At 40.0% G+C, this 19,820-nt stretch overlaps 1 protein-coding gene and 1 long non-coding RNA gene across 7 annotated transcripts in view; one reads left to right on the plus strand and one right to left on the minus strand.

Moving 5' to 3' along the window:
• Nucleotides 1-19,820, plus strand: part of LOC145352630 (uncharacterized) — a 77,218-nt gene that overhangs the window by 56,225 nt on the left and 1,173 nt on the right. For 2 of the 4 annotated variants that reach the window (XR_013888561.1, XR_013888558.1), the window contains 3 exons: nt 1,596-1,681; nt 2,629-2,795; nt 4,312-6,240. This is a non-coding gene — a long non-coding RNA (uncharacterized LOC145352630). Of the gene's footprint in view, nt 1-1,595; nt 1,682-2,628; nt 3,613-4,311; nt 6,241-19,820 lie in introns of those variants that run through there. The other 2 variants (XR_013888560.1, XR_013888559.1) reach the window with 2 other exon arrangements.
• Nucleotides 1-19,820, minus strand: part of slc35f4 (solute carrier family 35 member F4) — a 218,450-nt gene that overhangs the window by 1,026 nt on the left and 197,604 nt on the right. For all 3 annotated transcript variants that reach the window (XM_080202761.1, XM_080202762.1, XM_080202763.1), the window contains exons 4-6: nt 18,050-18,175; nt 6,213-6,405; nt 1,802-1,891 (exon numbers count right to left, since the gene is read on the minus strand). In XM_080202761.1, the coding sequence (XP_080058887.1) occupies nt 1,802-1,891; nt 6,213-6,405; nt 18,050-18,175 (409 nt within the window). The remainder of the gene's footprint in view (nt 1-1,801; nt 1,892-6,212; nt 6,406-18,049; nt 18,176-19,820) is intronic.

Genomic DNA, 19,820 nt, shown 5'->3' on the forward strand with positions numbered 1-19,820 from the left:
TTCCTTTTGTATAGCTTTAGCATGTTGCATTTTATATCTAACTTATTTGAGTATGTCATCCAAATGTAAATTAGGGGTTCGGTTTTATGTGCCCCTGTGAGGCGTGTTTTCCCAGCAGCCAATCCCACCACAGAACTCACTCCCATAACAGAGGCACCAAAATCAGTAGTTCACCCTGATATTTAAATAAATAATCAAGGGTCAACTGAGTTTGTTAACAAGTTAATTGACTCCAACAATACATTGCCCAAACCATAAAATGACTGGCGTGGGCAGTCAGGCAGGAATGGGCAAAGTTGAAGCTCAGCGGCAGTGGCAACATGGATGCAAACTTAGCTGAGTGATTTGAAGCAGAGAATAGCTTTCATATATAATTTTCATGCAGAGGTCACTGACAGCTACTCGGTGAAGGAGCTCTGGCTGCTTCACGTTCTCTTCCCTGACTTCTTCTTTGGACTGGAGGTAGGTGGGGTTCATCAGCAGTCAGTAGAGGGACCAATTCTCTTCTTGATAAATATTAGTGACATCAGAAGATGAAAAGTCACACTATCTGAAACATTATTAACTCTGTTTCTCTCCACAGATACTGCCTTACCTGCGAGTTTTTCCAGCAATTTTAGTTTTTATTTCAGATTTCCAGCATCCATAATAGTTTGCTTTTGTACAGGATCCTGAACTTTTTAAACAGAGGCATAGAGTACAAAAGCGAGGAAGTTATGACAAACCTTTGTAAAATGCTGGTACAGCCTCCATTGGAGTATTGTGTTCAATTCTGAGCATCACACTTCGTGAAGGATTTGGATAAGATGAAGAAAAAATTTGATAAGGATGGTTACTGGAATGAGAAACTTTGGTTATGGAGTTAGACTGGAGAACCTATTCTCAAAGAAGATTGAGCGGGGAATTGATGGAAGTGTTCAAAATCATGATAGAAGGTAAAAAACCTGAGGTTCCTGATATAAGGCCAACAGAGTCTTCACAATGAGTATTACAGTTGATTAACATAGCAATTAAAGGGCTATTTTTTGCTTCAGTGGTTGTGCTTGTGTACTACTGATGAAGGCAAAGAGAATGGCAAACTCACTACCCTACAGATGCACCAGGACTGTGAAGATTGCACCTCCTGATTGGCCAATAGTGGCAATTTGAGGAGCTCATGTTGTAGACCTATGAAGGTTTATAAAGTGAGCAAACATCACCCAACAAGACTCAACCTTTCTTCTTTTTATTTTCCATGGTTTGCCTCAGAAATGTCGCATCACCATTAAAGACTGGTTTAAGGAAGTGGATTTTCAAACTCCATTTGATGTTCCTCACAAATCATGTTTAACTGTATTGAGGCTGGATGTGATGCATTATGTTTTTAGCTTGTTTGAGTTGCATTTTTCTTCATGCATATTTTTTGGCCATTTTGTCTGTTCAATTGTGAATAGCTGAGCTCATAGCCTCTCAATCAAAGGCCACTAGTAGCTGTTTGGTGTGATGGATGGTTTCCTTTTTCTTCCCTAACCCAGAGTAATTAATGTCATTTATAATGGTATTACTTTTCTGCTGGTTCAGATCTTAGCTAAAAATCACTGTTTTTTCACATGCAGATAAATACCAGCCATTTGACCTGAAGCATACAACTGTACCCAAAAAGCGAGTGTGAGAGCAAGCGTGAGAGCAAGCATGAGAGCAAGTGAGTTGGACAGTTTGTGGAAAAAAAACCTTTATATCCAAGAGGATAAGAAAAACAATTTGGTAATTTATCTTAATAGAGAAAGAACAGGAGAGTAATGCACAGTGAAGAAAACATTACCTGCATTTCCAGGGACACTCAGTACAGTTCCAATTGAAATGAGCAGAGGATATGTTAATACAACACCAACATTCACGAGAATATTGAAAGCTGTACAAAGAAAGAAATTAAAATGAGTCTAATACTAATGATTTCCATCCTTTGCACTCTGAGGAAGATATCAGTTATTTTGTTGACTAAGTAGACAGCAATGTGACTTTGAAAACTGATGAGCTGTTGTTTCAATGGGCGTGGATTTCAACCAAATCCAACTTGTTTTATGCTAAAATAAGACTACAGAGGGTCAACATTTACCTTCTTGAAGAATATAACTGGCCCATGCCCAAGCCCAGTATCATCAATGGAAACAGCAGTAATGGATAATTGGAATCCTGTGCAACTCAATAATAATTCTTTCTGTTAAAACCTGTGAGAACTCTTCAGTCAAAGCATTTTTTAATAAAATTTAGATAGATGAAACATATTGTTATTCTCATTATGAAATATGGGTCAATGAGGCTAATGGCACTGCCATTATAAAGAGTAAATCAGATAGCAACTTCCAGCAACTGCATAAAAATCTACGTCAGAAAGTGTCTGCACAAGTTTCCCTGCTCCAGCACAAACTTCGTTCTAACGGTACCTTGCCAAGAGACTCACCAATGAAACACAGAAAGATGCAACATTGTGATATTTGGCAACTAGTTACCCACTAAGCTAATCAGAAAGTTAAGCTTGTCCATTCAACTGTAATTGAATTTTTCAGAGTGTAGAAAGCATTAATTACTGACAACAAACTATCCAGCATTAATATTTACCTTCGAAAGTGTATTGTCTCATTCCTTCAGGTTTTAACTGTTGTTGGAAGCATGCAGAGTGGAAAGATTATGATGTTAGCCAATGTCTAATGCAGATTTGGCACTGAACTGCAGGTTCTATTAATGCCCTTCCTTAAACACGCACATGTGAGGGAATCCTTACTGATCTTATTTAAAAAGACCACCTCAACTTTCAGGTGAGATGTTTTTGACTTTCCTTTGCTGTTGCAGATTTGGTGGAAAGCACTGTGTATTGTGTTTGTGGAGAAACCCACAAAATTTTCACTCAAGGAGGAGTGGTGCTGCACTTTAGCAGGGAGAGTATGGATTTGAAAGATGCCTACACAGAAAACTTGTTCCCAATCATGGCAGCTATAGTTGCTGCTTAATTTGTTTGTAGCACGTTGTGCACATGGAGCAGAGATGGAAGATAGGAGTAGCTGTTTACAGGAGGAGGAGGTGGCAGACTCTTAACAGAAGGTCAGACCCACCTACTGTCATTGAGAACTCTTCTCCACCTCAGCCAGCCGTAGTGTCTGCTGTGGCTATGCTTCATCAAGGAAGTGGTCACTGAACTGTGACACTTCCTTAAACCAAGTTTGCAACAACAGAGCAGTTCAAGGACACTGAGGGCAGCGCTACCTTCCTTTCTACTCCCTTCCTCCCTCCCTTAAACCCACTCTCAACCCATTCTGAAGGGGCCTGACAGGGTGGATATCAAATGGCTGTTTCCTGTGGCTGAGGAATCCAGAACATGGGGACAGAGTATCACGATAAGGAGCTGATCATTTAGGACTGAATTAAGGAGAAGTTTCTTAACTCATAGGGCCCAATTTTCCAGCCATGCTCGCCCCAAAACCATAAAATCCCACCAGAAGTCAATGAAGTTTTGCATGGCAGCTTCTCCTCCCCCATCCATCCACATACACACAATGATTCCCATAGCGGGCAGGATGGGAAAATTTTGGATGCATTTTTATGCCCCATCTAGTGCAGTGAAAAGTCTGACAACACCATCTAGTGCACACAGTGCATTGAAAAGATGGCTAGAGCATTTCTAGTGCCATAGGTAGTGGGCAAGTCTTAATTCATTAGCCAGCAGCAGGGGCAGCTATTGGGCATGTGCAGACCTCTGATGCTGCATATACACAATAGCGACAGCAAAGGACTGATAGAGAAAGAGATCTAACTGCTATAGTCAGCCTGAACACAATCCCTGCCCCGCTGCAATCACAGGGGCGTGTGGCCGATTGTGAGCCCCACACTGTCTGGAAATATAGCCCCCGCTGCCCTGAGCGATTGCCCACCCCACCAATCTGATGCAGCATAGCAGCAGGTCCCCCTCTCTCACCCTACTGATTGCAGGAGTGGCAGCGGGCCTCCCTTCCTGCCACACCGATCGCAGGCAATTTGGATGATTCAGCGCAGGGCTCATTAGACAGATGCAAATCTTCATTTAAACAAATTTAATTACATTATTCAGTCTCTTGCTAGAAATGGGTGAGAGGCTAACGTTGCTGGAAATCCAGCTCCTGTAAGATCGCGAGAGCCAAGAAATCCAGCATGATTTTGATTTCTCAGCTCTTACGCGATTTTACGGCTCACTCTGCCCATTGATGGTTGGGACGAACTAGTGAAATTCTGTCCTGTACATTCAAAAAATTTATCCTTATTGCTATTTTTTTGAAACTGACTCTTCTACTGAACAAATAGATGGCTGCTACAAGTCACCTAACACAAGGCTGGTCTATTGTCTGGGGGCTGTCCCCAGCGACATCAAGAACAAAATGATTCTTTTCTCAGCTTCTGGAATTTCACACTTCATTGTACAAACCTCTTGTAATTATTGAAAGCAGAGGAAGTGTAAGAAAACTGATTCCCTCATCCCGAGCTATCACAATAGAGATCAAAACTCATTATACGGAAAAGAGATGTCAACAACTACCTCACCTCGATCCTAAGGAGGAGCAATGGAATTCTGGCCAAAAGCACACAAACTACTCGTTAAGCTGCAATTAACTATTAACAAGCCATGTCACATCGTCCATGCCTCTGGCCTTTCGGACAGTTTTAACATTGTATCTTTGAGTCTTAGAGGCAATTTGCAGTTGTCACATTCAACTGGCAAGCCACCAAGAAGCAGGTTCCTCCTGGGAGAACCGTAGTCTGTCCACCAAACCTGACTCTGTTAGAAGAATTCAAAACTTCACCTGGAGAACCTGTGTATCTACTTCATCCTGTGATATCAGCACCGACTGAAAAGTGAAAACTATAGCGCTGGTCTTCAGCTACCTGAACTCAAATGCCTATTGGCACCCTCCCTGCCTGTCCCCACAACCCACTGGCCTAGTTTCACTGGTGTTTTTGGAGATATTGGTGACATTCCCACAATGCCAATGGGCATTTGTCCTACCCCACTGCCCTCTCACCTTCAGTAGGGTCAGCTGCAGCAACTGCGTACCAATGCATTAAGAAGCACCCCATCAAACCGCCACCTACCCATTCTGTGACCACCCTAATGGATGTTCAGAACTTAGACCTCTTCTATTTAGAATACTTGCCCTAATGGTTAATTAGAAGTTATAATTCAAATAAAGGAATAAGCATTCTTTTGTGAAATGATCTTTTTTAAATTAAGAATTATAAACTGAATACATGAAAAATAACTTGCATTTCAATAGCATTTCCAAGCACTTAGGACGTCTCAATATTCTTCACAGTTAACTAACTACTTTTGAAATGTTATCAGTCAAGAAAGGTCACTGAACTGAAACGTTGGGTGGGAATATCCAGCCCCAGCACTAAAAAGCATTGTTGTGGGCAGGACAGGAACATTTGGAGAGTTATTAAAAGTCAATGGCTCTCCAAATTTTCCCAAGCCAACTGCAGCGCTGCTCATTGGTATCAAAGCTGGAAAATTCCACCCATTAAGTCTATCTCCTTCTCCACAGATGCGGCCTGACGTTCTGAGTGTTTCTAGCATTTGCAAAGTAATTATTTTAGAGTAGAAAATTAACATATGACTGGATATCTAATAGAGGGAGTTTAAGAAAAACTTTGTATATTTTAACTTCTTTGTCTAGCATGTGTATACTTAGAAATGAGACATAATAAATATTAGCATGAGCTTTATGATTAATTAAGGGATGCTAAGGACAGTCCTTTAGGGTCCTCAATGTTGTTCATCTAAAACAACTTACTTCACGGACACTAATTCACACAACAGTTTATATAGAATGTTGGTTTTGGAAACAAACTATACTGTGACAACTGCTTTCACTGTGTAAATGTGTTCAATGATAATTAGAGTTCTCTAAAATTACACTGAATTGTGCACTAAGGATCATAAAATCTTACTCATCAAAACATATTGTAATAACTGCTTTCACTGTGTAAATGTGTTCAATGATAACTACAGTTTTTTAGCATTACACTGAATTGTGCATTCTGATTCACTAAATCTTATTTATCCGAATATTGTAAATGTGCAATTAAAACTTAAAAATCATGAAACAAATTGTAATACAGGTTTTCTAAGATTTGTTTTGTTACTTTCAGGATTATTAAAACGAATAGTTTTCCAAAGTATATTAAAGAAGCATTAAATCACATACCTAACCAAAGGCCAGCAATACCACAGAGGTAAGCCCAAGGCAAAGCAGAAAATGAGGACCAGTACTCCACTTTCGTAAAATACAGTATAACTGGTGCAGATGATATGAAAATTAAATTGAAGAAACCTAGCGTAGAAATGAAATAGGCAGCTTCTCCAAAATTTGCACTTCCAAGAAACATTTTAAATAGAACCTGGAAGACATAAGAAAATCAAAATGAGGCCATTTTGTAATGGTGTATGTTCATCAGAAACTCCTGAATAAGATTTATTTAATGGTAAAAGCAAATTGCAATCAACTATTTAATCAACCAATGTTTGAAGTGTAGTTACCCAATATCTGTATTCATTGTGTACTTTACAAATATGGAGAAGGGCCTACGTACACCAGCAATAACATTTCACTATTGTCGAGGATAAAAAAAACTACTTTGATTATCAAAGGGCAACGTATAGGATATGAAATTTAACTGCTGAGAGAAGCGTTACCAGACCCATGCTCTAGCTGATCCCTCCAAAAGAAAGAGACCAACTAGGGAGCAGGAATGTGTACCTCGACCAAAAATTAATCATTTATTGTTTATAATGGTGTTGTACATTCTGCACATACTTTGATTATTGCTATTAAAACTTGTTGGCCATTCCCTATTTGAGGCACAAGTGAGCCTTGTTTTCCAGCAAGAAGACTATCTTAGTCTATCTTAGTCTTCCAACCTTCAGACCAAAAGTAACAATGTTGTTGGAATTAACATGTGCATTGAAAACATGGTCCATGTTTTTCAGAATAAATCGTCAATGTGATTCTAGAATAACAATAAATTAAAGTTATTATTGTAATTATAGAATCATTTCATTAGAACTAGTAATAATGAATATGGTGACATCAATAAATTGAAGGGTTGAAACCAGTTTTAACACCAAGATACAATCTAGTTTTGAAGAGTCAGTAGAAAACACTTTCCAAGATCTAGTTTCAAAGAGTCAGTAGAAATCAACCAATGAAAACTCTACAGCAAATTCGTCCTCTTGTATCTCATGAACTATAAAAAAGCCTTCAAATCAACACAGTTGTGCTCTTAAAATATTTTCAGAACAGCATAAATTATATCACCAAACTTATTTATTAGAAATATGAATTAATTTGCATTAAATCATCTCAAAATATGTTTTTGCATCACTTGCATGGTACAATCTTGACAAATTGATACATTATTTTATTCAGCCTTTTCCATCCTGCAAATCAAGTTTTTGATATATTTACTTTTTCCAGGTTAGGATGTTTGTTCTGGGAAATAAAACAAAGGGAAGTAAAATTTCTTCAATCCTACCCGAGAAAGGACCCAATCACAGAAAAACATCCCAAACTGCATTGAAGAACAAAGAACAATAGAGCACAGGAAACAGGCCTTCCAAGCCTGCGCCCTCATTGGTCCAACTAAATCATTTGCTTGTATCCCTTCATTCCCAGTCAGTTCATGTGGCTATCCAGATAAGTCTTAAACAATCCCAGCGTGTCCACCTCCACCACCCTGCTTGGCAATGCATTCCAGGCCCCCACCACCCTCTGTGTAAAATACGTCCCTCTGATATCTGAGTTAAACCTCGCCCTCCTCACCTTGAACCTCTGATCCCTCATGTTCATCATCTCCGACCTGGGAAAAAGCTTCCCACTGTTCACCTTATCTATGCCCTTCATAAATTTTATACACTTCTATTAGGTCTCCCCTCATTCTCCATCTTTCCAGGGAGAACATCCCCAGTTTACCCAATCTCTCCTCATAGCTAAGACCCTCCATACCAGGCAACATCCTGGTAAACCTTTTCTGTACTCTCTCCAAAGCCTCCACGTCTTTCTGGTAGTGTGGAGACCAGAACTGGACGCAGTACTCCAAATGTGGCCTAATCAACGTTCTATACAGCTGTAACATCAGACACCAATTTGTATACTCTATACCCCATCCTATGAAGGCAAGCACGCCATATGCCTTCTTCACCACCTTCTCCATCTGTGATGCCACCTTCAAGGATCTATGGACTTGCACACCCAGGTCCCTCTGTGTGTCTATACTCTTGATGGTTCTGCCATTTATTGTATCGCTCCCCCCTACATTAGTTCGACCAAAATGCATCACTTTGCATTTATCTGGATTAAATTCCATCTGCCATTTCTCCGCCCAATTTTCCAGCCTATCTATATCCTGCTGTATTCTCTGACAATGTTCATCGCTATCTGCAAGTCCAGCCATCTTTGTGTCGTCTGCAAACTTACTGATCGTACCAGTTACACCTTCTTCCAAATCATTTATATATATCACAAGTAGAAATGTCATCATTGTGACATTTTAAATTTCTACATCCTAATCTTGCCTCTTACAAAAATTGCAAATCATATGCAAAATTACTATAAATTACACTATAGCTGTCAGGAAAGAATCCAAAGTATAGACCAGTAAAATGGTAAATGTAGTCCTGATTTAAGTTTGTATTCATATTAACAGCTATCAGTACATGAAATGGAGTAAGGATCAATGGAATGCTGCAATGGCGAGACTTTCGGATCATGATCACAGGTCAAACAGCTTTCCTCTCGGTAATTATTTTGTGATTCAGTAGATACTTCCTTTTTTGTCTTAGTCATATTTTAAGTTGAAGCAATAATTGTTTTAATTTGAAGCAATGAATCCTTTCTGTGCTGTTCTTATATTTTACATAGTTCAACACAGTTACCACAGAATTATTTCCTTTCAAGACTAAACAGCCATTGTTTTTTCCATCCTTAGTGATAATTCAATCTTGTGATGACAACGATCAATCAATCTCATAGCAACACGTGTATTCTAATAAGTTAGTTTATTTCATTTGACTTGCCAACGTTCATGCAGTCATGGATTGTGCATTTAGTCCTACTCACTGAGAGCAAGTAACTATTTTTATTTGTTATGAACCAAGGATAAGAGGTCAAGGGCCATTTGACAGGGTAGCCATAACATTGATCAAAGGAGAAACAAGAATAAAAATTACACAAGGATACAATCAAAAGTTGCATTTCTGAAAGAATAGTCCCATTGTTAGATATTTTGATGCGAGAGTCAATTGAGTGCAGGTTAATTTTGAGTGTCTGCATCTTCTTTGACCTCCCAGCTGGCCACCAGTATGTACAACCCTAAAACCAGATGAGAGTCATTGGAATTGCTAAGTCAAGGTCCACTTTTCTGGCACATAACAGTTCAAATTGCATGAAACAGTGATGCTTAATTTTACATGGTCAGAGTAAATATGAATTGGCTAAGTTTGAGCGTCTTCTGGTTCCATGTCATATTCAGTCCTGTTCCTGTACAATCAGAGAATATAGTATAGGGGAATGCTCTCCATATTGTTGTTACAATTATGAGACTTAAAAGATGGGTGGGATTATCTGGCCCCTCCCTTGACAGGATCTTCCGGTCCCATCAAAGTCATTTGGAATTTGAACGAATCGCCATATCTGCCAAGGGAAAAGTCTCGCCCTATATCTTTCATTTAAAATGGAAGGGTAATGTGACCTAATCAGATACCTGCCTGGCAGCAAGTCTGGGTGGTTTGATTGTTAGAGATTAATGGGGGACAGGTTGTTTAACTGGGAAGAAAGTGGAAGAAATCTTGAAGACAAGAGCAGCATCCTGTCTGCGACAGTGGATAAACTGTGAGTCCACAAAGTCTCAGAAAACTGTTAATAATGTTGGGTAGCAAACAATTGTGTTTTAAATTATCCATTTACATATGAGATAAAAGACAATAGGGGTTTGTGGGATAACTAATTAGCATTTCTACCAGGTTGCAAGGCAGATATTAACAGGGTGATGGGAAGGGTACAGAGAAAGCCAACGTGTAATAGGTTTTCCTAAAATATCACAGACGGTTTAGTCTATCAAGAATGAGGAGGGGGATAGCAGCTACAGGCAGCAAGCAATAAATGGTTTAACTTCTTCCACTGTAGACATTTTTGAAGAAACCACAGCTGCCAATCAGGCTTAGAGTAAATGTAAGCATTGTGGTTAGGATTAATGGAGGTACTTGAGATGAATCCTCCAAGTGTGTATGGAAATATACATAAACACAGCTTACTGCAGCCTGAGTAGAAATACACTAAGCTGCCTATGGAAGCCTCTTTCAAAGCACTGCACTTTGAAATTGACAGAAGTTTCCAGTGGAATAGAGGGGGTTTCAGAGTTTTCAGCTTGCTAGAAAGACTTCAAATCAAAGCTGTGTGAATATATTGGGGCTGAGAGCACAGCACTGGAGAATGGACTCCCTCCTTGACCCCACTGCGACTGACATCTCCTCTCTGTCAGAGGACTTCAAAGTGGTCTGCTCACACTTGCAGCTTCCGGCAGAGAGAAAGGGAAATCTCTGCTGCAGAATGGAGTGCTGAGGAGATATTAAAGGCCAGGTGACCAGGGGGCATGCAGATTAAAGTGACCAGGCCACCTCATAGTTTTCACAGCTGACAGGTAGGAATAAAGATGTTGATCACAGGGTGACCTGAAATTAGCATGCCAAAGCACATGGCCCGAAGGGGAGCCTGAATGGGCATCTGAGGGGAAGATGGGCTGGGTGGGGGTCTGAGAAGCAGAGAGACTCTAGAGAGTCTGACAGGGCTGGGTGGATGATGAAGTCTGAGTTGGGTTTGAGGGGGAAGGGGCCTAAGTGAGGGTTCTGTAGGGGCGACAGGGCCTGAATGGGAAGGGGGCTGGGGGGGGGGGTGGTGGTCAAGTCACCCTCAAACCAGCGTGGTGTGGGGGGGGTTGGTGATCCATTATTGAGTGGTAGGGGGCAGGATGCCCCTCTCTTGAGTGTTTGTTGGTGCTCCACTGGACTTTTGGGGTCTAGCATGCCATGTCCACCTTTCTTTGGGTAACCAGCAAATTCAGCAACCATACATTCAATCCTTCATCCAAGTCATTGATATAGATTGTAAATAGTTGAGGACCCAGCACCCGAACATTCTCTACTCTTGGCTTCCTTTTAGCTAACCAATTCTCTATTCATGCTAATAAGTAACTCCATATATCATGAGCTCCAAAATAGGGCTAACTGCCATAATAAATGCCTACTTGGCTACCTGCAGCAGTTGGGCAGGAGTTGTTGCTGCTGGAAGTCCATCTCCAAGAAAAGTACGCGGAGTTGGGAACATGTGGCACACACATCTGGGAAATTCAACCCTTTGTTGTTGTTTCTCCAGATACAAGGTTGGGCTCCTTGAGGTAATCCAGCTCCACTCAAATTTTTGGATTTGTTCTGTTGACTTACAAGCACCACCATGCAGTTACGCACACTACAGCAACTCGGCAGATGGATCAGGTTCTCACAAAATGTTATTTTTTCTCACCAAATGATTTTTTTCTCCCTCAATCCAAACAGATATAGTATCACGAAGCAATGGCCCCAAAAGGAATTGATTAACAGCCATCTGTGCTGTTACGTTCCAGCAAGTATAATCTCTTGGGAGATTTATTAGGAGATTTATTAAATTCAGAAGGGCTGCTGACACTGCTAAGAGCTAAATTAAGCAGACTGTGAAATTCCCCAACTTACTAAAGCTTGAGTAATCGGTTTCATTTCAAGATCCCTTGGTGTTCCTGGTGAGCTATGACTTTTTCAAAATACAGAAGTTTAACCAATCAACAGAGAGCAAGGCAGTGTGAATGTTAAGAGTCCTCAGTGGGTAGAGATTTGAATATTAGTATAAAATGGATAATATTGTGTCACAGACTATGGTACACCTGCCCAGTGTTCAGGTCTATTCATTTGAGATGGCACAATGGCTGGCACTGCTGCCTCACAGCGTCAGGGACACGGGTTTGATTCCTGGCTTGGGTCACTGTCTGTGGAGCTTGCATGTTCTCCCTGTGTCAGAGTGGGTTTCCTCCAGGTGCTCCGGCTTCCTCTCACAATCCAAAGATGTACTGGTTAAATAATTGGCCATGCTAAATTCTCCCTCAGTGTACCTGAACATGTGCCAGGGTGTGGCAACTAGGGAGTTTTCACAGTAACTTCATTGCAATGTGAATGTAAGCCTACTTGTGATTAATAAATTAACTTTAACTTGAATAGAATTTATCAGAATAATGAGCAGCCAATATGATACTGCCTGTGTGTGTGCTAACAACTCAAATTTTTACCCCGTACACCAATCTCCTCTAACACTGTAAGCATCAATATAAGTTCCATTCTGTTTTATTCTGAGCCTTTTTTTAGGATTTGAAATCACAGAACCAATCAGTAGTAGCATGGAGTATGTTACAAGATCAAGAGTTAAGCTAAATGAACTGGTTTCTCAGAAAGGTATTTGGTGACTGATGCCAATTTGACCTCATTATCTCTTTTCTGCTCATTAATGTAGTATGGCTATGGAAACAGCATGGGCTATCTGGCCTGCAGCTATCAGTAAGATACATCCTTGTGGTGATTCCAACGTGTTTGTAATAAAATTGAATAGTGGGAGATACCGGCATAATAATCCTTGGAAATCATTTCTGCAAATTAATAATAGTTTGTGCTGTTCTTGTAAAATAGAAACCTGCTTCATACGGGTTTTTGAGGCCTGCAGCAGTAACTAGTATCAAGATAATTTGCCAGCTGTGAAATTAGAAAACTAAGGGCCCTATTCTAGTTCTACTCTGATCAAGCCTCTTAGTCCAGTATTTCTAATTGAGTGTTTTGGCCATTTCCTTTTATGTTTTTATATGAAGAAGATAAAGAACTTCTAATGCTATAGCACCTTTTACATCCTAAGGATATCCCAAAGTGTTGCACAGCCAATAGAAGGAAAGCTAACAATTGACAGTAACCCTCACAATTGTATCTCAGTCTTATATTGACAATACATGGCACAGCACTGGACAGTGGCAAATGTAATACTATTTTCCAAGATGGTTAATCAGTTTAAAATTTGTGGTTGTAAAATATTGGGATCCTTAATCGAGAATGGAATGACAACATATCTAAACAAAAAGAAAAGAACTGAATGTCAGTAACACTAACTTCCGAAAAGAATATCATGTGATAATCTTTTGAGGAGATGCTGGATGGATAATACAGTGAATGTGATGTATGTTAACTTTGAAAAGATATACAGAGCAGATGATTGCAGAGGGTGAAGGGATATGGATTAAACAGAAAGCTAGAAAACCAAATTCAAAATTGGGGAGAAAGTTTAAAGTCAGGTTCCCAGTGATTGGACATTGATAGTGGTGTCTCAAAGTTCTATTTTAGGAACGCTTAAGTTTATTGATTTGAATACGGAATAGAAGGAGTAGTGTCCTTTGTTTCAGATGATGCTAAAAAAACGGTGTCAATGAGCAAAATTTTAGCTGAATTTGCCCCTTCATATTGGGATTTAGTAGAAGTCTGTTTGGGAGGGAGGGTTGGAGGGCAGCAGGTTGGGACCTGATTGTGGAAGCAGTGGGAGACGCGGTGGCATAATAGTTAGCACTAATGCCTCACAGCTCCGGAAACCCGAGTTCGATTCCAGCCTGTGTGACTCTCTGTGTGGAGTTTACACGTTCTCCCCATGTCTGCTTGTGTTTCCTCCGGATGCTCCGATTTCCTCCCACATCCAAAGATGTTTAGGTTAGGTGGATTACTCACAATAAATGCACTGGGTTACAGGAATAGGGCAGGGAGAGGTGGGCCTGGATAAGATGCTCTTTTGCAGATTCGATGAGCTGAATGGCCTCCTTCTGCACTGCAAGAATTCTACAGTTTAACTCAGCCATGAAATTAGCATCTTGCTTCTGGGTGTCCTGACCAATCTCAGAATGTGGAAATGAGGATGACCCACTCCTATAAATGAAGAATCTCTAATAAGTGAGACAATGGCAGCAGTTGGGGGGATTGGAATGGATACATTGAACATTGTTTTAGAAGGTTGCAGGAAGAAGAATGGAAGACAGTGCGGGAAGGCTGCCCCTAGTTTTCTGATATTCCCTGGAGATGAAGCTGGAGGCAGTGAGGACTCAAAGAAGTGTACTGTTTCCTGCAGAAGGGAGAAAAAGGCTAGCAACACAATCTAAACAGGCATGGCTGGAAATCTCAAAAGTAGTAAGCAGCAGAAGTGTGGTCTCAGGTTTAAGGACCTCAGAATGACAGAAAAAGGAAGTGGTAATCGATTTTCATGTGCCAACTTTCACTTTCTGACTTCCCCATCACTATTCTGCAAAACTCTGCAGAACAACACATCTTGAAGCTCCATTCATTCCTCTCTTTTCAGAAACCTCTTCACAGCCCTATCTGGGAACATCTAACATCATATTCACCCTTGTCTTACTAACCTGTCATACTGATCCCTTACAGACACCCTTAATAATTGTTGTCATTCCATCATCTCAACACATTCTGCTTCTCACACTCAACTCTGCTTTATCACATTGCAGAAGAGAAAGCGAGCACAACTAATGGAAGAGGAAAGGAACCAAGATTCAGGGGGTTTCTCTGCAATCATTGCTACACTGAGTGTTGTGGAGGATGAGGTGCTGGATATCGGCAAGGTGGTGCACATAGAAGATGGTGTGATGGGGATCTCCCACAGACCTGGCAACAAAGAAGATGTCACACCGTCGCTTGGCATTTTACGTAGAAACATTGAAAATAGGAACAGGAGTAGGGCATTTAGCCCCTCAAGCCTCTTCTGCTATTCATTTTGATCATGGCTGATCATCCACCTCAATAACCTTCTTTACCCCTACATCCTTTGATCTCATTCACCCCAAAAGCTACATTTAACTCCTTACCTAACAATCACTCATATTGAATTAGTGTCACCAGCAATTGAAATGTCAAGATTTGCGCAATGTGGATTTTGAACATTTTTCTACATGACAGTTTTCATCAATCTCTTTGGTCACCCATAGGTCCTTCAAGAGGAAGAATTCTTAGCTGCACATTCCCTTATGTGTTTATAATAGTCATTGTTGTTACGTATTTATAATTGTAAACAAATCAAGCACTTTATTCAAACTCTCCATTATTCTGCCTTCTCTGTTGCTGCATTCTAATTTTCAAATGGACATTAGTCTTCAGGAGAATAGTATCACCGGAGTGGAGGATGAGCAAACTGTGCAATTGTGATGGAAAGATTTATCACTGTTGTGTGGGGCAAGAAGATTTAGCATTGGAGTGTCATATGGTTTAATGTACTCTGTTTATCTGCAGCAGCCCTGGTAAACTAGCCACATCAAGCTCTTCCTCTTTCTTGGACAATGCTAGGCAGTCTGCACCTTCCTCCTGTGCAAAACACAGCAGACCACAACCATTCTAGAGACCCTGGCCAGAGCATACTGAATGAAGGGCACCTCCAGATCTGACAAATGATGGTAAATCTATATAAAACCTTAGTAAGGCAGTCAGAGCACTTTGTGCAAATTTTGCCTCCACACAATGGAAGGATACTGCAGTATAACAGTGAAAACTGGACTGATATGTGTGGGAAATTTGGTCTACAGGCACAAGAACTTGAAGTTATATTACACTGTCTCCGTATGCGAATGCAGAGACCAATTTGCCTCCTGAAAGCAGGTTAATCCTGGTTCCCCCAAGCCCCTTTCCATTAATATTGGAAATAGGTGCGCTGGAGATGCATCCTGAGGATTAAAATCAAGCCCATGCTTTCCATAAGGACAAAACAAAACAGAAAATCATGGGGATTTCTGAGTATATACTGCAAACCTGGAGGTAAAGTGAAACGGTGTTAAGTGAACCCCTGGAACTTCCACAAGCGTAATCTGTGGCTCTTGGCTTAGAAAACACGGTTGTCATAATGGACGGAATTGTCTGTTTTTGAAACTAAGGGTGGAATTTTACATCCTGCCCATAGCAGGAATGATAGCAAGTGGGACAGAAAATTTGCCAGACTATTTAAAGGTCCATTGACCTTGGGTGGGACTTTTCAATCTTGGTGTTCACAGCCAGAAAATCCTGCCCTAAGTGTCACTTTGGATGGAAAAAGTTGCCCATTAGGTACATTGAAGGCTTTTCCCGCTTTTTTTTTGAAACTTTGTCAAAAACAATGCTGGAGGAAGATCCCACACCATCACACTGGCACAGCCCACCCCAACTGCAACATCTGTCTTCAAGAAAATGGGGCGCCATTTTTAATGGTGCCTCGATTTAACAGAAATAAAAACCAGGATCCTTCCCACGAACATGGAAAAATCCCATGCACAGAGGGAACACTCCCTCTCCCCATGGGCATAGGGAAACCCCCTCAAGGGCCTCTCCAACCAAAGCCCCCAAACCCAACAGTGCCAGGCAGCAGCGCTGGGGTGATGCCAGAGGCAGTCGCGGGAGAAGTGCCCTCATGTCCTTTCCTCCCTGGGAGTTGTATTTATCTGTGTGTCCCTGGCGGGTTCCCTTCACCTGGTTCCCTCTTTAAAAACCTGTTGTAAATCTTGCCAATGCTACCAGATAGTCTGGTAAGCGGGGAGGGAGGTTACAGCAGGACTACCTGCTAATGACAGGCTGATGCATTATGAGGATCCCCACCTTCCTAAGCACGAGCAGTTATACCAATGGCAGAAGTGAGGCCGATCGCCATTTACATCCAGGGCAAATGTGGGTGCAAAATTGTGGCCAATATTTCTATTTTTTTGCATTTAAGGCCTTAAATTAGCTGATGCAAATCTAATTATTTACATTAGGGAAACTGCAATATATTTCTATGATGGCTTGAAGTTAAATAACCACTTCCTTCCAACACTTGAGAACATCGGAAGAAGCCAAGGTATTATCTTGTGTTTATATGTTGTAAAATCTAACTGTTGGATTATTTTAAATGTTATATGTGAATTTATTTAAAGATTGTGTAGAACCCATAGAAAACATACAGTGCAGAAAGTGGCCATTCAGTCCATCATGTCTGCGCTGGCCAAAAACGAGAAAAAAGAAATCTTAATTTAACTGAACCTACCTTTTTGTAAATTAAGACTGAAGAACGAGTAAAAAAAAAGAGCGGGTAAAAATTCTTTTGTCCATAAGCAATGAATTTGGAAACCAACTAGTTGATACCAGCAACAGCAGTAGGTTAATAATCAATACACAAGTTGTGGCTTCTTAAGGGCTCAAATGACCTTCACACAGAAAGGTTATTCTCAATCTTTCACACACAGCTTTAATTTTGAGTGGCTTGGGGGACAGTGAGAATAGAAGCTAGGTCAGGAAAATGACAGCACCTTCCTGCCTCCCAACCTGTCTCCAGGGAAGCATTAAATTCCACCCACTGTTCAATAAATTTGACAAAGATCAGCAAGTATTATTGTTCATTTCTTACTATGAGCATGAAAACCTTCCATAATTACTCTCTGCAGGGTTGTCACTTCAAAGATCTTTTTGAGCCAGTATCCGTGTAGAATAGTTTTCAAAGTAAACTCAACAAAGTAGTCATCTCTATGATAATGAATGTTAACATGCGAATTGGCATTAGCACTGGATTGGGGATTAGCATCAGTATTAATATGGGAATTGGTATCAGCAATGATTCGGGAATTCGTATTCAGACTGTCACTGATTCAGCTTTTTCAGTGAACTCCACTGAGTTTCCAATCATTTCAAATTTGGGACTTATACCAGTAAATTATGGGCACTGTTGATCCTGAATTTTCTAAAAACGTTTCTAAATAACGGGTGCATCAGAGAAAGTAGAATGGCATACATAGCTGGTAAAACTTGACTTAGCAAAGTTGTGTGACAAAATTGACTTTGCCACAGTCATGTTAACCTGACACTGAATGCCAATCTTAAGAGCCTTTATCCCCAAACCATAAAGGTAATTACTTTTCTGGAGTTACAATTTAGTACATTTACCTTGTACAATGCTGATGTGGAAGCAGATCCAACGGCCAATGCAACGCCAATGATTGAATCACCGTGGAAACCATCTGCATATGCCATCATCACAATCCCAGTAATTGCCATGATTGCAGCAACTATCTATTGTATAGGGAGAGGGGAGGGAAAGAGAATTGAAAATGGTTCAGACAAGCTTTACAAAATCCTGCTAGATTAAAGTGAACAAATCTCCATGGTACCATAATAACAACCGCAAAGAACTTTTGTCTCAGTATTTCCAAATGTTCATATTTTTCTATAATCCCCATGCAGATGCCAGTTTTAGCTAATGACAATACAGTGACGTGAATTAGCATTACACATGAATGCATTTTATTAATTAAGAATGCCCCTTTCAATTTACAGATTTAATTTCAATAATTTTAGTTGTTAACAGTAAAAACATTTCTTTCAGGTTTCCCCCAGAGATGGGGAATTTTGTAAATTCCAAGATTAAAAGTAAAATCTTTTGTAGCCATTTGGCAGATTTGAGTGAAGAAACTCTTAAATATGCTTATTATATTAAATTGCTCTGAACCAGTTTTCATACAATTATTTCCATCCATTTCTCAGGATATTTTCTATTTTACTAATTTGTTTTACAAATATTTTGCACAGGTAATCTGGTCAAAGTCGTGGCACAGACTTGAACCGTATCCTCTTACATGCACTTCTGAGTTAGTTTCCTTCCAAAATATATATATTGAGGAAAACTGATTCTGTGGACTCATAGAATCCCTATGAGACTCCTACTCACTTCAGTGTGCAGACTGTACTCAGAGTACTAAATGAATATTTTATTATTTAACTATCTTTCGCTCAAAGTCACATTATATAACTATGAGACCAAGACTTCATTACAATGAAATTTTATGCAAAATAACTTCCACAAGTTTGCTCAGACTGTAAAGATACCTTCAGTATCCTGTTGCTGACACACTGCACAAAGCAAAAGCACAAGAAATTTGCTGCAGATTAGTTATCCATCCACTTACCTGGAGAGGTATGAATTTCCCAGGAACTTGAGTGACTGGCACCTCTGCTACCTACCTGGCTGAGTTGACCATCAGTTACCAACACTGATGTGCTTGTTTCTCTCAATATCTATAGCACCACTGATAACACAGCATGGAAGTAAGTAGTGCACTGACACTTACAAAGAGCACAAGGATATCGAAACATAAAGTCACAACATATAAGGAGTAGGATGTAAGGGTAAATTATGTAACAAACACAAATTACACAGAATATTGATGTGTATCATCTTTAATGTTTATTAAAAAATCCTTTAGTACAACCTCGGTGGAAGTAGAAAACTATTAATAGTTATGACGTTCACACATGGTACTCAAAGTGAGAAACATGATCATTTGAGTAAAAAATTACATTTGCCTTTAGTTTCTGACGTAGATCCACAGAGATCTCATTTGGTGTAACTGAATTATGCAGAATATAGCATACTGTATTAATTTTATAAAGCTTTTCTGTTGTATTCTAAAGCTCTGTCAGATCTCCTCCAAGAATGATAAGATGTGTTATATCTTTAATGACTAAGAATACAAGAGTTAGATCATGGTATTATGCACCTGACCAATTCATATCCATCACTACTCAGAAGCAATCTATGGGCTTCATAAATTCTCTGAAATATTTTGAGCACAAAGCATCAAGATAGAATCCTTGATTTCAGAATAAAAGAGGGAAAGATAGTTTCTAATTCTTCCTGCCAGCCAGATTTTCAATGGTT

This window comes from Carcharhinus amblyrhynchos, chromosome 14 (assembly GCF_965287045.1).
Source record: "Carcharhinus amblyrhynchos chromosome 14, sCarAmb.v2.hapA, whole genome shotgun sequence".
Classification (NCBI taxonomy): domain Eukaryota; kingdom Metazoa; phylum Chordata; class Chondrichthyes; order Carcharhiniformes; family Carcharhinidae; genus Carcharhinus; species Carcharhinus amblyrhynchos.